At 41.3% G+C, this 19,102-nt stretch overlaps 1 protein-coding gene across 2 annotated transcripts in view; it reads left to right on the forward strand.

Moving 5' to 3' along the window:
- The window catches only part of ARVCF (ARVCF delta catenin family member), a 240,666-nt gene that overhangs the window by 12,172 nt on the left and 209,392 nt on the right, over window positions 1-19,102 (forward strand). The window contains exon 1 of one of the 2 annotated variants that reach the window (XM_026656881.1): window positions 8,910-9,283. The exons of the other annotated variant lie outside the window; for it this stretch is intronic. Coding sequence (XP_026512666.1) covers window positions 9,263-9,283 — 21 coding nt within the window. The 5' untranslated portion in view covers window positions 8,910-9,262. Of the gene's footprint in view, window positions 1-8,909; window positions 9,284-19,102 lie in introns of those variants that run through there. 2 annotated transcript variants of the gene reach the window in all.

A 19,102-nucleotide genomic window follows, 5' to 3' on the forward strand; every position in this document is an offset into this window, starting at 1 on the left:
CAAAGTGCTGTCCAGTGTTTGTCAGAAGGACAGCAGCTGTCTTTATGATAACAGTTATAGCTGTTCAAAACTATGGCCATATTCTCCCTACACTTTTTGAAAATATTTTTGCAGTTTCATTTGGTAGGACTTCACAGTTGGAAAATTTTGATATTTGTGTTTGTAAATCTTTGTGGTTTGGGATTTTGGAATCAAGGGGGAGAGTGAGGATTTTGTTGTTGTTGCAAAGACCTTTAAAAATGAGCCTAATTTTGCTAAAAAATTTAACTTTTTTGGCTTAGAAAGAGGACCGTTTTAGCTGCAAATGCTTAATTGGAAGTTTCACAGAACTGGGAGAACACTTTAAATTTTGCAAAAAAAAAATATCTAAACACTTAAATTTCCAGTGTTTCCATTTCTATTGCCAAAATTTCACATAGCTCTGCTAGGGCGTCTATAGTGAGACCCTTCCAAACATAATTTTACACACAATACCAACCTTATGAAACCAAGAAACTTGATTGTCTTCCTTTGCAAGATGCCAGATGCCATTTCATATCTCTGATTGTTGCAGGATCTTTTGATAAAACTACAAGTAATTATTAAATATGTCTCAAACTGGCAAAAGCAGGAACAATCAGAGTTAAGGACTAAATACTTAAATACTACTATTGTGTTAAACAGGATCTATTTTTGAAAAAAGCATGCTACTGACATTTACCTTAGATAATTAAAACAGAAAGCATCTTGCATTTTAAAAGTGTGATTTATTTTTCACTATTTGTGCTGCTTGTTTAGTTTTTGCATTTCTTTCAGTGTAGACCATGAAAATAGCTAGCCAATTTGCGTGGGGATGTTTGTGGTATTTTTTGTTTTTTTGTTTTTTTTTGTCATTTCCACTTTCTGGTTCTCAAGCACAATTCTACAAAGTTCAGGCTGGGATGCTGAGGGGGAAAGGTTTAAATCCTGACAATAACTTGTTTGCATTGGATCTCTCTTAATTTCATGAAAACATGTTATTAATTTGCGCCCTGATCATGCAGGCAGAGGTGCCCACAGAATGTCTCACTGAAGCCAGTGGGGCTCTGTAAGGATCTGCCCTTGCAGATCCACCTGCAGGATCAAGACCATGTTTTGTAGAGACTTCAAACAAACAAACAAACCAACCCTTGAATTTAGAATCCAAACTATCAGTCTTTCTTTTAAAACAGCAAGAAACACGCCCTCCGTCCCCAAAACCAAACCCTCCTGTCCAGTTGAGCACACACTCTTAACCACTTACTAGATTGCTGGATCCCCAGGTGTGTTAAGCCCTCAGAATCTGAAGGAAATCCAGGCACTGCTGCTATCTTAGGGCCTCTCCTTGGCTGCAGATTTTCTCTATGGCATCTCCTCCAGAGAGTTGCAACCATACAGCCCCCTGCCAGGCCCTTAAACCCAGGGTTGACCCTCAGACTTTCCTTGTAGCTTAAACGCTTCCTCTCCTCGAACTCCAGCAGTGTGGTGTTCTGGGTTCACATGTTAACTCCTCAGGCTCACAGGGATAAAACACATGGACACTTTGCACAGGATTCTAACAGCATTAGTCTTTACTTAATCACACATGAAATACACAGATCTGTACAAAAATAATAAACTCTGCATGCATTTTCCCTGCTGTCCTCACCACTCCACAGCATTCTTTGTCTTGGGATTAGAGTTGTCTGGGCCATCCAGAGTCCTTCTGCTGCAGTGCATGGCTTGTTTTGTGAAACATGGAACCTTCAGACCCCGTCCCCAGTTTGTCTTCTCGGACCTTGACTGGTCTTTTCCCTTCCTCTCTCCTGCCCAAAAATTTCCTTTATGGCTCTGAATCTTCCCCCCTGAGTCCTTTTTAAAAATCACCACATTGATGTCTTTGTTCTGCTACTAGTGACTTTCCACTCCCACCACCATATCTGCTGGAAGGAGAGAAGTGGAGAAAGTATCTTCTGGCTTCAGCTAATCCATTGTCATTCAACTGTTTCCACCTAGATAGGCAGCCATTAAATTCTAGCAACTCACTGTTGTCCCACGTCTGGCAGAGACACAATACAGCCCTGTTAACCAATAGTGGATTCCACATTTATAAAGAGGCATTCAGTGATACAACAATTTTGATAGTAACAACTTCATATTATCAGCCAGAATAAATAATTTGTATAGCCAGTTTTCTCAAATCTTCACATCTCCGATTTGGTTCAGTTCTGCTGTCTTGAAAGCTCAAAAAGTACCTATATTCTGAAAGAAGTTTGTAAATGAAATTGAGGGTTACAACTAACATAGCTGAATTACTGAATCTGTTGCTAGCCTAGGTCATCTTACTAAAAGTGATGTCATGCTTATGGGTTAGATTCTGCTCTTAGGCCAGGTCTACACTACAGACCTATATCAGTATAACTGCGTCACTCGGGATGTGAAAAATCGACACCCCTGAGCGACATCGTTATACTGACCTAACCCCGCCCCGGGTAGGCAGAGTTACGTCGACAGGAGAGCTACCGCGTCTCAGAGAGGTGGATTAACTATGCCAATGGGAGAAGCTCTCCCGTCAGTGTAATAGCGTCTTCGTGAAGACAAGTCCTTAGTTTCACTGTTGCAAGTCTGGAATAATTCACTGAAGTCAGTGGATTTACACTGGTGTAACTCAGAACAGAATGGCCAAAGATGGCCAGGCCCGCCGACAGCAATTCCGGCCCCCAGGGCAGAACCCTAGAAAGGTCCACCTGACATTTGGGCGGTGCTGTGCCTGCGCTGGCTGGTGACCAGCGAGCTGCTGCCGGCTGCACCGCTGGTGCCCAGTGAGCTGCCAGCTGTGCTGCTGGGTGTGCTCTTCCGTCACGGCCAGAGCTTCCACGTTCCCACCTGGCTGACTTCGCCACCGCCGGCACCACCCCCCGCGCGCCTAGGAGCCCTGAGGCCCGCCCGGGTGATTTAAAAGGGTCCGGGGCTCCCGGGCCCTTTTAAATCACCTGGGCCCTGGGGCAATTTCCCTCTTTGCCCTCCCCCGACCAGCAGGCCTGAAGATGGCCATCCGCAGCCTGAGACTGAGTACCAAGTGTAATTACAGCCTTTATTTTAAAATAAATAGCACAGTTTATTCAGGTAAAAAGCTTCTGTCCTTTTTAAACTGCCAAATTGCTGGGCTGAACAAAATATTCTTTTAACTATAGCTGTGGTGATGGAAAGTGCTACATAATGCTGCCTAAGTGCTTTTTAGGAACAGGACTTAAAATGAAGATGTATCTTTAGCCAAAGACATAGTGGTGTTTTTAGGCCATTACAGTTAAAGGTGGCTTTTGAATTTCCATTAATTGTTCTCTTCCTTTACCAGTCTATTTTCATGTATGAATATCTGAAGTGCATGCAATTTGCCCAGGACTAAAACTTAGCACACAAGGAAACCTTAACCCTCTTTTCAAAAGATTCTTTTAAAAAGAAAACATAGAATTGTTTCAAATAGTTCTTTTTTTCTTTGCCTTTATGATTCAAAAACAGGTTTTGTTTTTTAATAAAAAGAAATTTAGACTAGATCAGGAGCGAGTAACATGCCTAATTGCTTTTAGCATTTTGAAAATGAATAAACCAAACCAACCACCTTCTCCAAATGAAACTTTGAATTTTGACAAATTAAAGATATCCCACAAAAACCCATCAGCTGAGCAATGTCCCACACAAATATACCCCAATACTTAGTATTCTGACTCTATTTGCTGCTTTTTTATATATATATTAAATGGAACAAAGGAAAGCAGTTTATCCATGACATTATAGTAATGAAAAAAGGCTGGCTGGTATTCAGTGCTATGAAGCAACCCTGATGTTTCTGTCTCTATGGGAAACAGGGTTCTTGAGCTGCTTTGGGAGCTCCTGCTTTGCTGGCTTTATGGAATCTACATGTCACTGAAGTCATATGCTGTGACTCGAGCAGGGCTGGCCCACAACATTTTAGCACCTGAGGCGGGGAGCTCAAATGATGCCCCCCATGCCCCCTCGCTTGGGCCAAAACTTTGAAAGGTCTCAATTCTGCCTTCTCCCTGTTCTTCTCCTCTCATGGTACTGCTCTGCTATCTACCCCAATAAAGGAGAACCAACAACTTAAAATGCCTTGTTCAAAAATTTTAAGTAACACTTAACTTTCAAATGCCTGAACAGCAAATGTAACTTTTCTTGTCTGCATAGTAAACACTGGCATTTCTATCTGTTTGAATAATCAAAGTGGTGCTTTCCGTGCCTTCTTGATTGCAAAGATTTGAACTGCTTCCTGAAGGTCCACAGTCTGGGCCAGCTCATGCTCTATTGAGATGGTTGCAAGGCCGACCAACCTCTCCTGTGTCATTGTGGAGCGTAGATGTGTTTTTATTAACTTCAGCTTGGAAAAGCTGTGTTCTCCACTGTCAACTGTTACAGGAAGTGTTAGAAGTATGCACAGAGTAACAAAAGCATTTGGAAAGAGGGTGGTCATCTTATTTGTGCACATATATTCCAGAACAGCCTTTGGAGTTGATCCTGCTGAAATGTATCTTGAAAGGGCTTTCAGTTCATCACCTAAATCACTCGCATCAATATTGTGCGTGTCATCATGTGTCAACACTGTCTCTAGTGCCCTGCATTGCTGGTGTAGGTCTTCTTCAGGTATAGCGAGGAGTTTTGGAATATCCTACAACATCCCAAATATACTGCTGTGTTCCTTAATCTGCATGAAATGTTCTTCAACTGACTGTATTGCACAATCTAGCACCTGATTAAAGAATTCAACTTCGAATTGTTGTTTGGGGTCTCTTATGGGATTATCCCGTGCCTCGTAGTCAAAATGTCGTCTTCTTTGGTGACTCTTGTATTCTTGAATGGGTGGGAAAATAGCTTCAGTGTGAAGTTCCTCTGCCAACTTCTGTGCACTCTTCAGAACGTTTTGAAATCCCTCATCTGATCGATAAGACTGTAGGTATGACTTTGCTTTGTCCAGTTGTTCCATTGCTCCAGATATATCAAGGTCAACACCTTGGAGTCTCTTGCTTACAACATTTATTTCAAACAGTATGTCATGCCACAACACTAAGCCACACAGAAATTTTAAGTTATATATGTTTCTAGTGATTCCATTTCCCTCTGCCACTGTTCTCCCATGAACAGTTCCTGTCATAGCATTATCCTCCATAATGGCAACTCTGGCATCATCTATCTTCCCAATTTGGTGTTTGATAGGCCAGGAAAAACATTATGGTGAGATCTTATTGCGATATAGTCTCTGATCAAGTGATTGAAACCTCTTTCTCTGTGACATTTAAGACAAGCCTGGGAAAAAACCTAGACAGACTTTAAAGTACTAAAGAAAATCCTGCACTGGGATAGAGCTTAAATCTCCTATTTTTTCCTCAAATTTCTAAAAGAGAAAAAATGTTGCAGACGGAAGAAAGGTGGTACCTAAAAAAGAAATAAAGTGCCGAGAAATGTAGAAAGAAAGAATAGGGGCAAAAAGCAACCCTTAGAATGAGAGAGGTGAGCTATCAACTCTGAGATGGCAAAGGACAGGCAGCCTGTTGCCAAAAATGTAAAGTTCACAATGAGTCCTTTAAGGGCCCAATTTTGCAAGCACTTCTTCAAGTGAGTAGTTCCACTGTTCTCAGGATCAGACTCGGTATTGGCCAACCCTAGGTGTTCAAAAAATCATGACCTGAGCCTTCAAAACATCATGAGATTGGCTTAGAAATTATGAGACCTGAAATACATTTTGGGTTTTTGATTTGCCTTCTGGTTTTTGAGCCGTTAGGATTCATATTTTCAAACTTTTTTCCAGAACTGTAAAGGAGGCAAACTTTTTTTTTTTAAATAAACACTGAGATTCTTGTATACTAGCATGACTCCAGGAGCTGGGGCTTTAAGAAAAACACCAAATATCACAAGGCCTGCAAAAATATCTCAGTTCTGACAACATGGGAGACTGCTTACTGAGTCAGAGCTGCCAGGGTCATGCCTGAAATTTTCAGTTGTGTTGGCTTTTGTGCAAGAGTAGCTGTTTCAATGCTCTATGAATATTGACTTTACACTCAATAAAAGAAAACATTTTAAAGGCCCAGGCCCTGGCACATATCCCTGCATGTGTCTGACATGAATGGCACTTTTCTACACCAGGGTGGCCTCAGCAGAAGTTGAACTCTTTTATTTAGTTAACTAAAGAAAGAGTCTCTTCCTGTCCCTCCTGTGCTAGTAAGATGCATTCCTTCTTTTGCCTTGCCATGACCTTTAAGAATGTTTTCAAAGCCCATCTCCAACCTGCCTCTAATCTAAACTGCTCCATGTTAGATGAACTCTGAACATTTCTCACCTGTTGGAGCAAACTGGGGTGACACAGATAACAGGAGTTTTAGATTGGGATGAAATTTTGCGCAGCATCTATCATTGCTGTCAACCAGAGGAGCCTTTGTGATGTTTATTTTAAAATTACTAATATCAGAATTAAGCTACATAGTTCTGCTCAGTTCTCTGGCCCCTAAAATGCAAAGCCAAAGGCAGTTGTCCCATAGCTCTAGTGTCCAGCTCAAACTGACATTTCACAACATCTCTATGGGAGACACCTCTTTCTGATTTTTAGATTACAATTGATGTTAGTTAACAGGTTGGTAACAAGGGTTACCACTTGGCCAATATTTGACCAGCTTGGCCAGTTTTTTTATGGATGTGCCAGTTGCCAGAAAAACAATTTAACCTGCCAGGTTTTTTTTAATGTGATAATAATGCAAATCTTTAGACCCACAATGCACTGGGATATCTAATGTTAGAAGTTTCTGTGTTCCCACTTCCGCAGTTTAAGCAATAACAGATCAAAACTATCGAAAATACCATCAGTATGTGTATGAGAAAGGGTTTGTCACAGGAGAGTGAAGAGATGTGCAATGTTATCAATCTTACCGATATATGTTATCTCTCTAGGTAATCTAAGTGGCTGTTGAAGGGGGGGAGTTGCAGAGTTGACTTGTGGTTGGGGGTTAGGGTTGCGGGGGTGGGTTGTTTGTGTGTGGGGGGGGTTGCATTTCAAAGGTGGTAATCCTATTGGTAATACTGGAACATTTTCTAGAATTGAGGCTGAGATGTGTGAGGAACTGTGAGGGTAAGCCATCTTGCTGTGTGAAAACGCATGCTCTGAAAATGCAAAATATTTAAGTGTGACCCTAATTTCTCATTCTCTGTTTGGTAGTTGGCTCCAGAGGCTGTCGGTGGCTGTCCCTATTTTCCATGATCACTCCCTAATTTGGGGCCTGGTGCCCTGCAGTGCAGTTAGCAGTTCTTCCCTAATTACCATTGTTCAGGCCACTGGCTGTTAGAGTGGTGGATTTATTTCTTGCACGGGTTGTTTGCTGCAGGAAGCTAGTATGAAAGAGGAAAAATATCCTCAACCCATTGGCTAGTCACTGAGAGCAATGCCGGTTATTTAGCACTGGAGGCAGGGCTTAGCTGGCTGACTCAAACCTCATTGATTGCTAATATCTGAAGGGCAGGGTTTCAGGGTCAGAATGCCAGTTAAGTGTTGTCCCTTTCCCCTGTTGTGGGTCAGCAGGTGATAAAGTGGTTACACTAGCTAAGGTAGGTTTCTAAGGAAAGAGCCTTAATGTGCTTTTGAGGTGTATTAATGTATATTTCTCTCGCTGTTCCTTGCAAGGTGTAGGAAGAGGGACCAGAGCCTAGTCCTGAGAGGTATGGGAGGATACTTTTCCTTTTCAGTAACTGCTTTCACCAAAGCAACTGAGATGTTTTGTTAAACAGCAGGTGTATAAGTTAGGACCGCTTCTTTACATTAAGAATATCAAAATCATGCAATATCTGGATGGAAAGTTTTTTTTTTCTGCTGAGCAAGAAAAATATGAACTATAGCACAGCTAATGCTCTTTGCTGAAATAATGTACCACAAAAAGTGCAACATTGTGTTTTACATGCATACGGGTGTATTATGGGAGTGCCTCGTAGCAACTCCCATGTTTGTGTAAAATGGTAAAAAATAATTCGAGGACTTTAGTTAATTGCAAATCCCAGTTTTCCTGTGCTGGGAATCTAAGAGGGGAGGAGACTGTGATTAAAAATGGATGAATTTCCTTTTGTGCTACTGCGTGGGTGCTGGCTAGTCTATTTATTTTCACGGTCCAAAGTGAGCGAAGTGCAAACAAGCAGGAGGATTTTTCTACTCCGGTTTATCAAATGTTGAGACCCCTCCAAGTTCATAAAGAAACCCGCTTAGCTGCTCTTCAGGTTCAGGGGTGTTCTTTGGAGAAGTTACTTTGAGGCGGAGACCCCGTTAACTTTAACAATCTCCCTCCTGTCTGGAAACAACATGTATTTATTCTTCGTGCAAGTAACCTCTTAAAATAACTGAGAAAAACTAGAAGGAAAAATAGGGTGTGGGTGGGATTTTTGAATGGGTAACTTCGTGCTGTTGACTCCAGTTAGTGTCTAGCCATTTCACAGTTTCCCGGGTTTGTGTGGGTTCTTCGCACAGCAGCAACAGCAAAGGGGGGTGGGGGGGAGACATCTTAAATTGGGAAAATGTGACTGTTAAATAAAAACATTGGCGGGGGCCGCTTGGAGGCAGGCGCAGCACCTGAAACTATTTATAACTGTTTTATAAAAAGCTGATTAAAGATTTCAAACTGCCACGATCCCTTTATAGTAAGGGAGGGAAGCCTGCTTTTTCGGTAAGGCTGTGGCGCTTGGAAGAACAGCATGCAGGATCCCAGCAGTACAAACGCAAGCCGCCCCCCCCCCCCCCTTTTACGCTGGCTCCAGCCTGTAGCTCCCTCTCTCAGGCTGCTGCTTGCTGGGTGTGGCTAGTGCTGCTTTATTGGAGATTCCAGCTGTGACTGTCTGTCAGTTTCCGCCCCCAAAGAGGACTGAGTTTTCAGAGACTGGGAGCTGCGGTAGGACGAGTAGGAGCAGCAGCACGCGGAGATCAGGTTTGCTTTCTCCAGGGGTTTGGGAGAGAAATCAACCATCTGAAGAAGCCCGTCCTCTCCTACTATCACCAGTTTTTCTTCAGAGCAACTTTGATTGTGGGTTCTCGTCTCTGGATCGGCTCTGTGTGTAGATAGGCTGCCGAGAAGCTCTCCAAGTGCAATCGATCAGATTACAAAGGGTGTGTGTGGGTGTGGGTCATTCAGCAAAGAGGCTCGGAAGGCAAGCGAACCGGGTTGTCAAGCCAAAGATCTGGAGCCACAAAGAGCCTGCCATAATCCGGATCTTTGCCTACTAGGGACTGTAAAACTGCCACCTTTCATGAATGCCGGCAGAACTCAAACAGGTTAGTGCAAAACTTGCATTGCTTCCCTCCTCCTCCCACAGGTCCTTTATACATCTTCTGTATTTATTTATGCATGTTTGTTTGATGGCTTGTTAGAGTGTCTGTCTGGTTGAGAGGGGAGCCGGTTTGGGGTTTATTTTTTTTAAATCGGAGGGTTAGAGGAGAAATCCAAGCTGCTTTTCTAACGGACTATTGGAGAGAGATTTTGCTTTTGTCTCTTGTGTTAACTGTTGAACCTCCCCCAAAAGCAAGCCTTTGTTTACTTTGACCTTCAACAAGGTTCAATAAATCCAGGGCACTCTTTGGCACTGAATAGCTAGAAATAGTGTTCTTTATTTACCAAAAAAAAAAAAAACCAAAAAAAACCATTGTTAAAGGTTTGTTTTCCACTCAGCGTTCCTTTGCTTTCTCTTTTGTTTTACAAAACCTTCTGGTACATTCAGTATCAAAAATAAAGAGTGAAGTTGGTTTAAACAAACCCCCCTGGCCCATAATGTTAGAAAATGTTGTGGAACTATTGTGGAAAAACTCAAACATTCTACCTTACCTTGGAGTGTCATTGGGCATTGCAGGGCAAAGCATTTGCAAGTTAAATATAAATAAAGATAATGTAGACTTCTGCTTTCCTGGAATAAGAGGAGCAAAACCTGCAGATGACACTCATGTGCATTAATATGGGCTAGCATGTCCAAAGTGGTGGTGATTCAGCTTGCTTTGATTATCTCAGCTGGAAGTTGTCCATGCACATCTTAGTAACACAGTTGAATTTGATTTCTCAAAGCAACCAGGGTATCAAAAAGTCACTCTCTTTCCTGGGCTTTGTGGGAATCCTTGAGTGATTAGTGATATACAGATGGTTCTTGCAGCCATTGACCTTTCTGCTAGAGATGGTAGGATTCCTATCATGTTTAGGTGCTTGCTTGTCTGTATTTCTTGTGTTGTACACCACCTGTGGACTTTTCAGAGGAAAGCATGATGGTTTACCTTTTTATACTGCTTGACCTGAAACTATTGTGGCTGTCGAATTACATGTGATTGGTTGTTGATGTACACAAAGTTAGCAACAGAAACCTGTCTCCTTGGATATTTTTCCACTGGGAGGAAAAAGCTGGAGGTCAGGAGCAGAATGCTAACTACCAAAAAGACACATCTGAGATGAACAGACTTGTGTGTTTCTGGATGGGCAGGGAGGGAGACAGAATATAGAAGGGAATGGAATATTACTCTTAAGTGCATCGGTAGTACATTTCAGTTAATTTCTCCATGTAAATCTGTTTTCAGTATCAGAATAAGATAGTAGTATGGCCTCAATTTTAGGTGAGTCTGTGCATGTTTAGGATAGATACATTTTATTTCCTCTGCCCTTCTTTTTGGACAGAACATGGATGCTGGATTGGTTGAGGTCACTTTGCAGTGTAACTTGCAGGTGGTACTGTAGTTGGGTTTTAGAGGGCTCTTTATTTTAAGAATAGTGGTGGTTCCTGAACTGCTTGTTGTCAAAGTAACTTATTGTGCAATTGCAGAGAATATAGAAATTGAGATTATTAAAGGAAAACAAATCTTAAATTAAAACTAGGTTCAGAGATAAAAGGCCAATCTACAAAACAAATACAGGCAAAAAAATGAGATGGACCAGAGAATAATCTAAATTAATTGGAATGTGGGGGAGGGGAGTCAAAATAGGCATATGCCAAGTGGCAAGAATAGACCGTACAGGCCTTCCTAGTAATATGGCATGATTGCCAGCATTGTTTTTCAGCTCTTAGTTGTCCATGGGCTCGCCCACCCCTCACTGTTTCCTGTTGAGTTGGCCAGGGTCAGATCCCCTGTTTAAGTCCTCATCAAAGTTTGCGTCTTGGAATTAACTCTGTGAAGTGCTTAAAGTAATATGGAGTCTGAAATTGATAAAGTTTAGGTTTAGTTTTCAAAGCCCCAAGGTTCTGTGAGTGTTTGAATGAAGAGTTTTGCTTTGGCCATTACAGTGATATGTTATTCAGGCTCAGATTTGAAATCTAGGTATGGGATGTTGCTTCAGGCCTATCACTGGCTCCAAACACTGGATCAAGCCCTAACTTCAGGCCAAATATCAAAATCCACAATTCCCTGTGGCTGCAATTGCTCTATTGTCTGCTGTATTCATCCTCAGTAGAGAAGGAGGTGTCAGCAGAGGGAGAGAGAATAATAGGGCAAGATTACATTACTGCTCTACATTGGCACAGCTGCACCATTGTAGCACGTCTGGTGAAGATGCGCTATGATGTAACTTACTTCGTTCAGGGGTATGTCTTTTTTTTTCACACCCCTGAGCTCTGTAAGTTACATAGACTTAAGTGGTAGTGTAGACCAGCCCATACCTGCTTCTGCCACAATTTCATTCAGTCCTGTACCTTGCCTCTTCTTTCTGCCTCAGCAAATAGACATTCTGCTGATGCTCTTATCACAGGCATCAATCACATCAAACTGTCCAATTTCAGAAGCCAATGACTCTCATGAATTCTATCAGAGGGCAGAATGTTATTTTCTTCTGATGAGTAAACCTAACGCCCCCTTGTTGGGTAACGACCTGAAGTAAATTGAGTCCTTTTAGACCTTGCTTTCACTAGCCTTTTTCCTTCAGACTTACCAACGTTGCTCTTACACTGATGGAGCTCCACAGTTGGTGGTATTGGTGTGTGAGCTACTGTAGCTAGGCCATTGACATTCACCAGCATTTCAATCACCATGTAACCTGGGGCTATGGCTACACTGGCGCTTTACAGCACTGCAACTTTCTCGCTCAGGGTGTGAAAAAACACCCCCCTGAGCGCAGCAAGTTACAGCACTGTAAAGCGCTCCCGGCACTGTAAGCTAATCCCCTCGTGGAGGTGGAGTACCTGCAGCGCTGGGAGAGCGCTCTCCCAGTGCTGGCGCCGCAACCACACTCAAAACTTCAAAGCGCTGCTGCAGGAGCACTCCCGCAGCAGTGCTTTGAAGTTTTGAGTGTAGCCACGGCCTTAGACTTGCTCTGAGCAGGGTCAGATGATGCAGTGGTTACAATGCTGGTGGCCTGTTGGCATAGCGCTGTTGGCTGTGGATCTGGACAAGTAGTGGGAAGTTTGAAAGAAAATGTTACCGGAAACACAGCCTGAGTTAGGTGCTTTTTGTTTTTAAACTCATTGTAAACATCTTTCTGACTAAATTGGTTTCCCACATGATTTGGCCAGTGTGGACAAAGCTAGAAAGGGGGTTGAATTTCTAGCGTAGATCCTTATCTAGGCTAGCATGCACATTGAAACATGGTTTGCTCTTTCTACATTGAACACTCCCACTTAAATGGGTTTAACATCCCAGAGTAGGTGGTGCCTAAAAAAACAATTTCATTATCTATGAAAGCCAAAACTGGAGGTCCTTAATTACACAGGACTCACTGAGGTTAGTTTTTATTCAGGTAAAACCTTAGGATTTGGATCATAGAGAATGCTGGATCTTTTGTTAGCAGTGATTGTTGCATTAAATAGTGTTAACATAGCTGGAGAAAGGGATAGGAATATGCCAACAAGGTCCTGTAAAAAGCTCCTAGGCACTATGGTAATACAAATAAGTGTGCATGGGCTCTGAAGAAGGAGGTGCTTTATAATTTTTTTTTTTTTTAATTTTCTATGAAGTATTCTATCCTGGACAGTTGGTAACTTTTGGGATAGCAAAGTCCATAATGCCTAACACATACGAAGTGGGATTAATAAATATATATATACACACACACACACACACACACAGAGAGCAATAAGTTGGCGGGGAAAAAGCTCGCTCCAGGTCCTCCGTGAGGTCGATCCGGGGTAGCGGAAGAAGGCACTCTGGGCGTCGCAAGTTGGTCTGGGCCTTGTGATCGAACACATCCTTGAAGTAGGAGTAGAGTCTCTCGGGCTGGATGGCACAGTAGGAGGAGGTCCTGCAATAAGTTGGTGGTAGCAACTTTGCAGTAAAGATAGAAGGTAACTTCCAATTATAGCCTTACATTTTAATACCCCATCTCTTCTTTTTTCCCCTAAAAGAAACCATCCTGAAACTTTGCAGAGACCATTTATTTCATAGTAAAGTTTTTCTCAGAATTTTTATTATAAATAAGAAATTAAGTTTCAGGACATTGCTATTTTTAAAATTTTCCCCTCCTTTTCTTTCTCTGGAGTGTTCCTAAGTCTTTGTGGTGCATCAGATCTTCAAAAGGGCGTGGCCTAGAAACTGTGTATTTGGTTTGGTTAGCTCTTCCGAAGAACAGTGCACTGAAGGAGTTAAAAAAGAGAGTTTAAACGTTGCTCTTTATATGCTTGAAAATGGCTATTCTTACCTATCTCCCACCTGACTTATTCAGTCCAAGAAATCTTAACTTTGCCCCATAATAACTTGTTTTGACCTTTGCATTTTTTTTGTAAGTATTATGGGGCAAAGTTAAAGTTGCACAAGTGGGATGACGGTGATTGAAATACATAGCTGTGGGAACTGGTTGTGTCCTTCAACTGTTCATGCCCAGACTTTTCAACTTGTAGATTTTTGGAAAACTTTCTGAGGGGACAAGAAGAGTTCATTGAAAAACACTTTCAACCTTAATTCTTTAACAAAGATATTTTTGTGTGTAGGAAAGCTGAATACAGGAATCCCTTTACCCTCCAATGAAATGCTGCTACCTCTGATATGGAATGTGGTAGCTATTTAACCGAGTACAGGGCCTTGAAAATGTTTGATGGGACTAGCAGCAATGAAGCCAAATTCCTAATAAGGCTGGGGGAAAGGGAGAGCTCATGAGCCCAGAAATGCTGGGTGCCTTCTGGTTACCTCTGAAACAGGTAAAAGAGGGGTTTTCTTCACCTTCCACTGGCTGCCTGGCAGGGAATAGTGGTGCTGATTGGCCCTTATGCTTCCTCCTTCCCAATTTAAAGTTTTCCCGGAGGTCCTTTTGACTTGCCCCACAGCTGTCCCTCCCTCCCTCCCCCTCCTCCTCTCACACTGGTAGTATCTTGAGCTGTGGGTTTGACTGATCACCTGTTTTGGGATCAGGAATGAATTTTTTTTTCATTGCGCCAAACTGGCAGAGGTCTGGTGGGTTGTGGGGGCACAGTTAGACAAAGGACTGGAATAGGAAGTCTAACATCAGGAGATAATATAGGAATATTTCGTTGTAACTTTAGGCGGGTGTCAGGCACAGATAAATGCTAACAGGGCTAGGTCCCAAGGGTAAAGAAGACCTGGGGTTTCACTGTAATGACAAGGGGAGTCTTGAAGCTTACGCAGACGTATATCCTCCTTGGTGTCCACTTCTCCCCTGGTGGGAGGGAAGGCGAGGGGGTTCAGAAGTAAGCTGAGCTTAGTCCCAGGGGTAGACTGAAGGGGATCTATCCTGAGGTATTGGTTATGTGGTGGGAGTTCTGTCATTTCATCCTGGGCCCAGTTAAATGCCTGATGTGGGAAGGGGTGAGCATGTGTGTCCCTTCCCATTGTTAATAAAGTTGTGACCTGCCACTCAGATCCATCCCTGTGTCAATCTGTCATTTGTCTGTGTCCTGACCAGTGCCACCAATGGCACTTGAAATGGTTACCACAATGTAATTGGTCAGCACTTGAAGGCAACCCTCTACTCTTAAGAATCCCCGGGAATCTTTCGTGTCTACAGGTGGTCAAGACATGACCATTGTAATCCTTGGTGGAACTCAACAGCAGTTAGTGGAATTACACCTCTACCTCGATATAACGCTGTCCTCGGGAGCCAAAAAATCTTACCACGTTATAGGTGAAACTGCGTTATATTGAACTTGCTTTGATCCACCGGAGTGCGCAGCCCTGCCCCCCCGGAGCACTGCTTTACCGTGTTATATCGGGTCGCGTTATATCGAGGTAGCGGTGTGTATGACAGTCCACATTTTCACTACCATCAGCACATAGAATACGAGAGAGCCTGCTTCATTATATTCCATAACTTAAAAAAAAAAACAACCCCACAAAACCCCCACCAACTTTATTCCCAAAACTTTACTGCTGTTTACGATGCACAGCATGAATCCGAAAACAACTTGATTTTGGTTACCAGAGCATGAAGTACAAAGTTACGAGGAGGGGAAAAAATATCATGTTTCTATTTGGTATTCTAAGAAAACAAGCTTGGGAAGCCATTGAGGAACCAGAAACATTGCGTGTTTTGAATGTCACTTTTATGTCCCTAACTCTGCTTGAAAATTTAAAACTTCTGAGATTCTTACTGTTATCTATAGCTTATGCCCATAAGAAACCCAGTTCGAGTCTATTTTCTTTAAAATAAATAAATAACCCTTAGATTTCAAATATCTCAGGGAGGAATAAAATTCCCTCAAACATTCTATTTTAAAAACAGGAAGGGGTGGGAAAGGAGGTGGAAGAACCCGAGTCTTTTGTAAACAATTTTGTGGTTCCAGCTGCCAAAACAGTATCCACAAAATGCTCTTAAGCCAAGTGTCTTTGGACACAAGAAAGCGTAAAGAGCAGTAATTTTAGAAACACACCCACACATTTAAGTATATAATTTTTATTATATACACATTCGAGCCACTGTGGACACAAGTCTTTCTGTAGCTATCTTTGTTGTACATGGCAGATGATGATTTTATCAATGTTTCTTTTTCTGGAAAGTCTTTGGACTGGAGCCAGACTCTGGGAGTTTTATACAATATTTGTTATGCCTCTGGTATAGACAGTAAAGCAGAAAGATTATATTTTATGTGGGTCTTAAATTTTGTGTTGGCATTATTTAGCTAGAGTTTAAAAAAAGTCACATTTGCTACTGGAAAAAAATAAAAAGAAGAATCTCATCTCATGCAATATCATTCCATCCACCCCCAAGAAAAATAATTGGCTGCTGAGCCTCAGTTTAAAAAAAAAAAAATGTGTGTGGGGGGTGGAGGGGGGGAGAAAACCATACTAGAGATCAAAAGCAAGTTTTATACCAGATTTAAAGCGACTTGGACCCAGATTTTTCAGAAGAGCTCACTTCCTATTTTGGCACCAAAATAAGTAGCAGGATTTCCAAAAGTGCTCAGCACTCTTTTGAAAAATCTGATTAAGTATCACATTGGGAGCATATAGAGCTCTTCTGAAAATCTGGCCTTTATTTAGTTGCCTATGTGGCAGAAGAGCTCTTCTTTTAAAACAAACAAACAAAAAAGCCCCTTCAGTTCCTGCAGATTAAAACCTTCATAATGTCTTCAGGCAAGAACTTGTGTAAATATAGAATTCCCTCTACCACGCTAATGTTTTTACCAAGCTGATGGAAAAAACATTAAGTGTGTTTAAAAAAAAACATGAAAATAAAGGCACTAAACCATGGATGCTGTACAATATGAAGGTTGTTCCTGATACCTAATAAACAGAATTAGAATTCCCTTGCTCCTTTTACTCTTTTTACAGAAAGAGGTCATCTCTTTTCTTCATATTTCCTATCTGTCATCCAAGGAAGGCCTTTTTGCTATTTCCTGTTGCAAAAAGTGATCGATGGCTGGTGTTTCTGATGTAATTACAAATGTTTCTCCCCTCCAGAAATAACCTGCTAAAAAGCATATTGTCCCTCAGAAGCAGGGTACCACCCTTAAAAGCTGGCAGCTTTTTGCAGTAATACACAGCGCTGGTATTGCTATGCCACTAGCTGATGTCAGGACTGTCACTGACTGATGAAAAGTTGAACAGTAAAGAGCAGAGAAATGGGATGCGATAGGATCACATAATAAAATACAAGATAAATGTGTAGCCTTGACCAAGATGCAGTTTAGCCCCTGGAAATACAACAGAATTTGGGGAGGAGAAGGGGACAAACAACCCAGATAAGATGAAGCTGCTAAGGACAAATATAAAATGCAGTTGTGTTCCTCTTAATGCATACATTTACCAATATTAATGTGAACTTTTATTATTTACAATAATCTTGTAACGTCTTCTCAGTCCATTGCTCACAGAAAATATTTTATTGTACTTTTGTGGATATTTGAATAGCCACCACCAAGTAGTAATTCTATTCTGGTTCTTACATGGTTCATCATTGTGATCCCCAAATGTCTTCAGAAGTGCTTTAAATAACAAGACTTGCATCTGTAAGAAAGACCCAATCTACTTTATTAAATATACACGAAGTTACCTAGTCAGTGCTAGACAGGAGGGAAAGGCTTCTAACATAAGACAGCTTTATATATATGATCTCTTCTGAAATGCATCCTGGAAGCTCTTAATGTGCTTAGCTTCATAGTCAATATGCTGTTATTAATAGATGATGACAGCACATAAACCAGTTTAATTAAGAAAAAGTGCCAACTTGCTCACACAATTTGGGGGGTCCAAGGGAAGAGAGATGACCTTTCTCCTTCCCCATCTCCAAACTTTCACTAGAATTTCTGACCATTGGCTCCACTTCAAACTCCTCCTGTAAAGACCTTACAGCACATGAAGCTATCATGGAGGGAATTTAGGCTTAAGAAAACAGTGTCTTGACTTAGTCATATTGACTGCATTTACAAGTTTTGGAAGGAACATTTTAAATACTGCCATTATGCCACCTATTAATGTAGGGAAGATACAATTTTCTGCTGATTAGGTAGAGTATATTATCTAATAACTATAATTTCTGGAGGTGCTTACATCTACAGTTCATATTCTTTTCCCAAATACAAAAATATGAAGAGCAGTGAATGAGAAAACTGAAGCACCCAATAGAGCGGAATATCTCACCCATGAAGTCCAATCATCTCTCTTTCAGGAGTGTTCAGGGCTCGTGCAGCGCTCATGAGATATGAAGTCCCTTTCTTCTCAAATACTGATTTATGACTGCATTTTATAAGAACTGGCAGCAATAAAAGAAAAAGGTGATAAGGAAGTACTGGGTAAAGAATTTCTTTGGCTGTATTCCAGCAATTTCAAATATTATCTACTGAACAGAAACAGCTACGCTATGATAACACACAAACCAGTCAACACTAAAGTGAACTGATAAAGCTGAATTGTTTTTGAAATTATAATGTACAAAATACAATTCCATTTTATTACAGAGAAGCAGTGAAATACAATGCACTAATGTTGTTTGGTTAACAAAAATCAACTGTAAAATACTGGGGTTAGTGGGGAAGTTTTAGGTGCCGACTGACACCAGCTGAGGATCTGAATTAATTTATGGACATCAGAATAAAATTCTATAATTAGTAGCAATATTGCCATATTTTGTTTACAAACAAAAAAAACCAGAAATACTACTTACAGCCACTATATACTTATACAGCATTTAGTACTGTGCTGCAATATTTAAAGTCCTAGAAAAGGAGGAAGAAATAGTATGTATTACTGTTGCCCTTATTAAAAATATCATTTACATAAGCTGCATATTAATATATAATCCATAAAAGAAGCTGTGCTTGGAAGAAAGGCTGATGAAAACCACATCTGTGGTTCATAAGAGATTTAGAAATGGGGGAAAGATCACCAGAATGGGCATCACTGATGTCCCAAAGAATATGGCAAGTTTTTCACAGGTACTGAGCACATCTGGAATTCAGGCCAACAATAGAGCATATTCTAAACCAAGTTATAGAGATAGTGTTCTTCCCCTAATTTAAAGTTTATAGAGCAATGGGAGAATGGCTCTGTTAGCAAGAAGGATTAAGACAGCACACTTATGACAAGTAGTAAAATACTTTAAACACACAGTTAACTCTGAGTTTGTAAATAGCTCCAGTGACTTCAATGGGACTATTCATGAGCCCTAACTAAGCATGCCGTTAAGTAACTTGTTGAATCAGGGCCTAAGCTAGGCCCTAACAGAAGTCTATGCTGACATCAGTG

This window comes from Terrapene carolina, unplaced genomic scaffold (genome assembly GCF_002925995.2).
Source record: "Terrapene carolina triunguis isolate 2854851 unplaced genomic scaffold, T_m_triunguis-2.0 Scaffold234, whole genome shotgun sequence".
Taxonomy (NCBI): domain Eukaryota; kingdom Metazoa; phylum Chordata; order Testudines; family Emydidae; genus Terrapene; species Terrapene triunguis.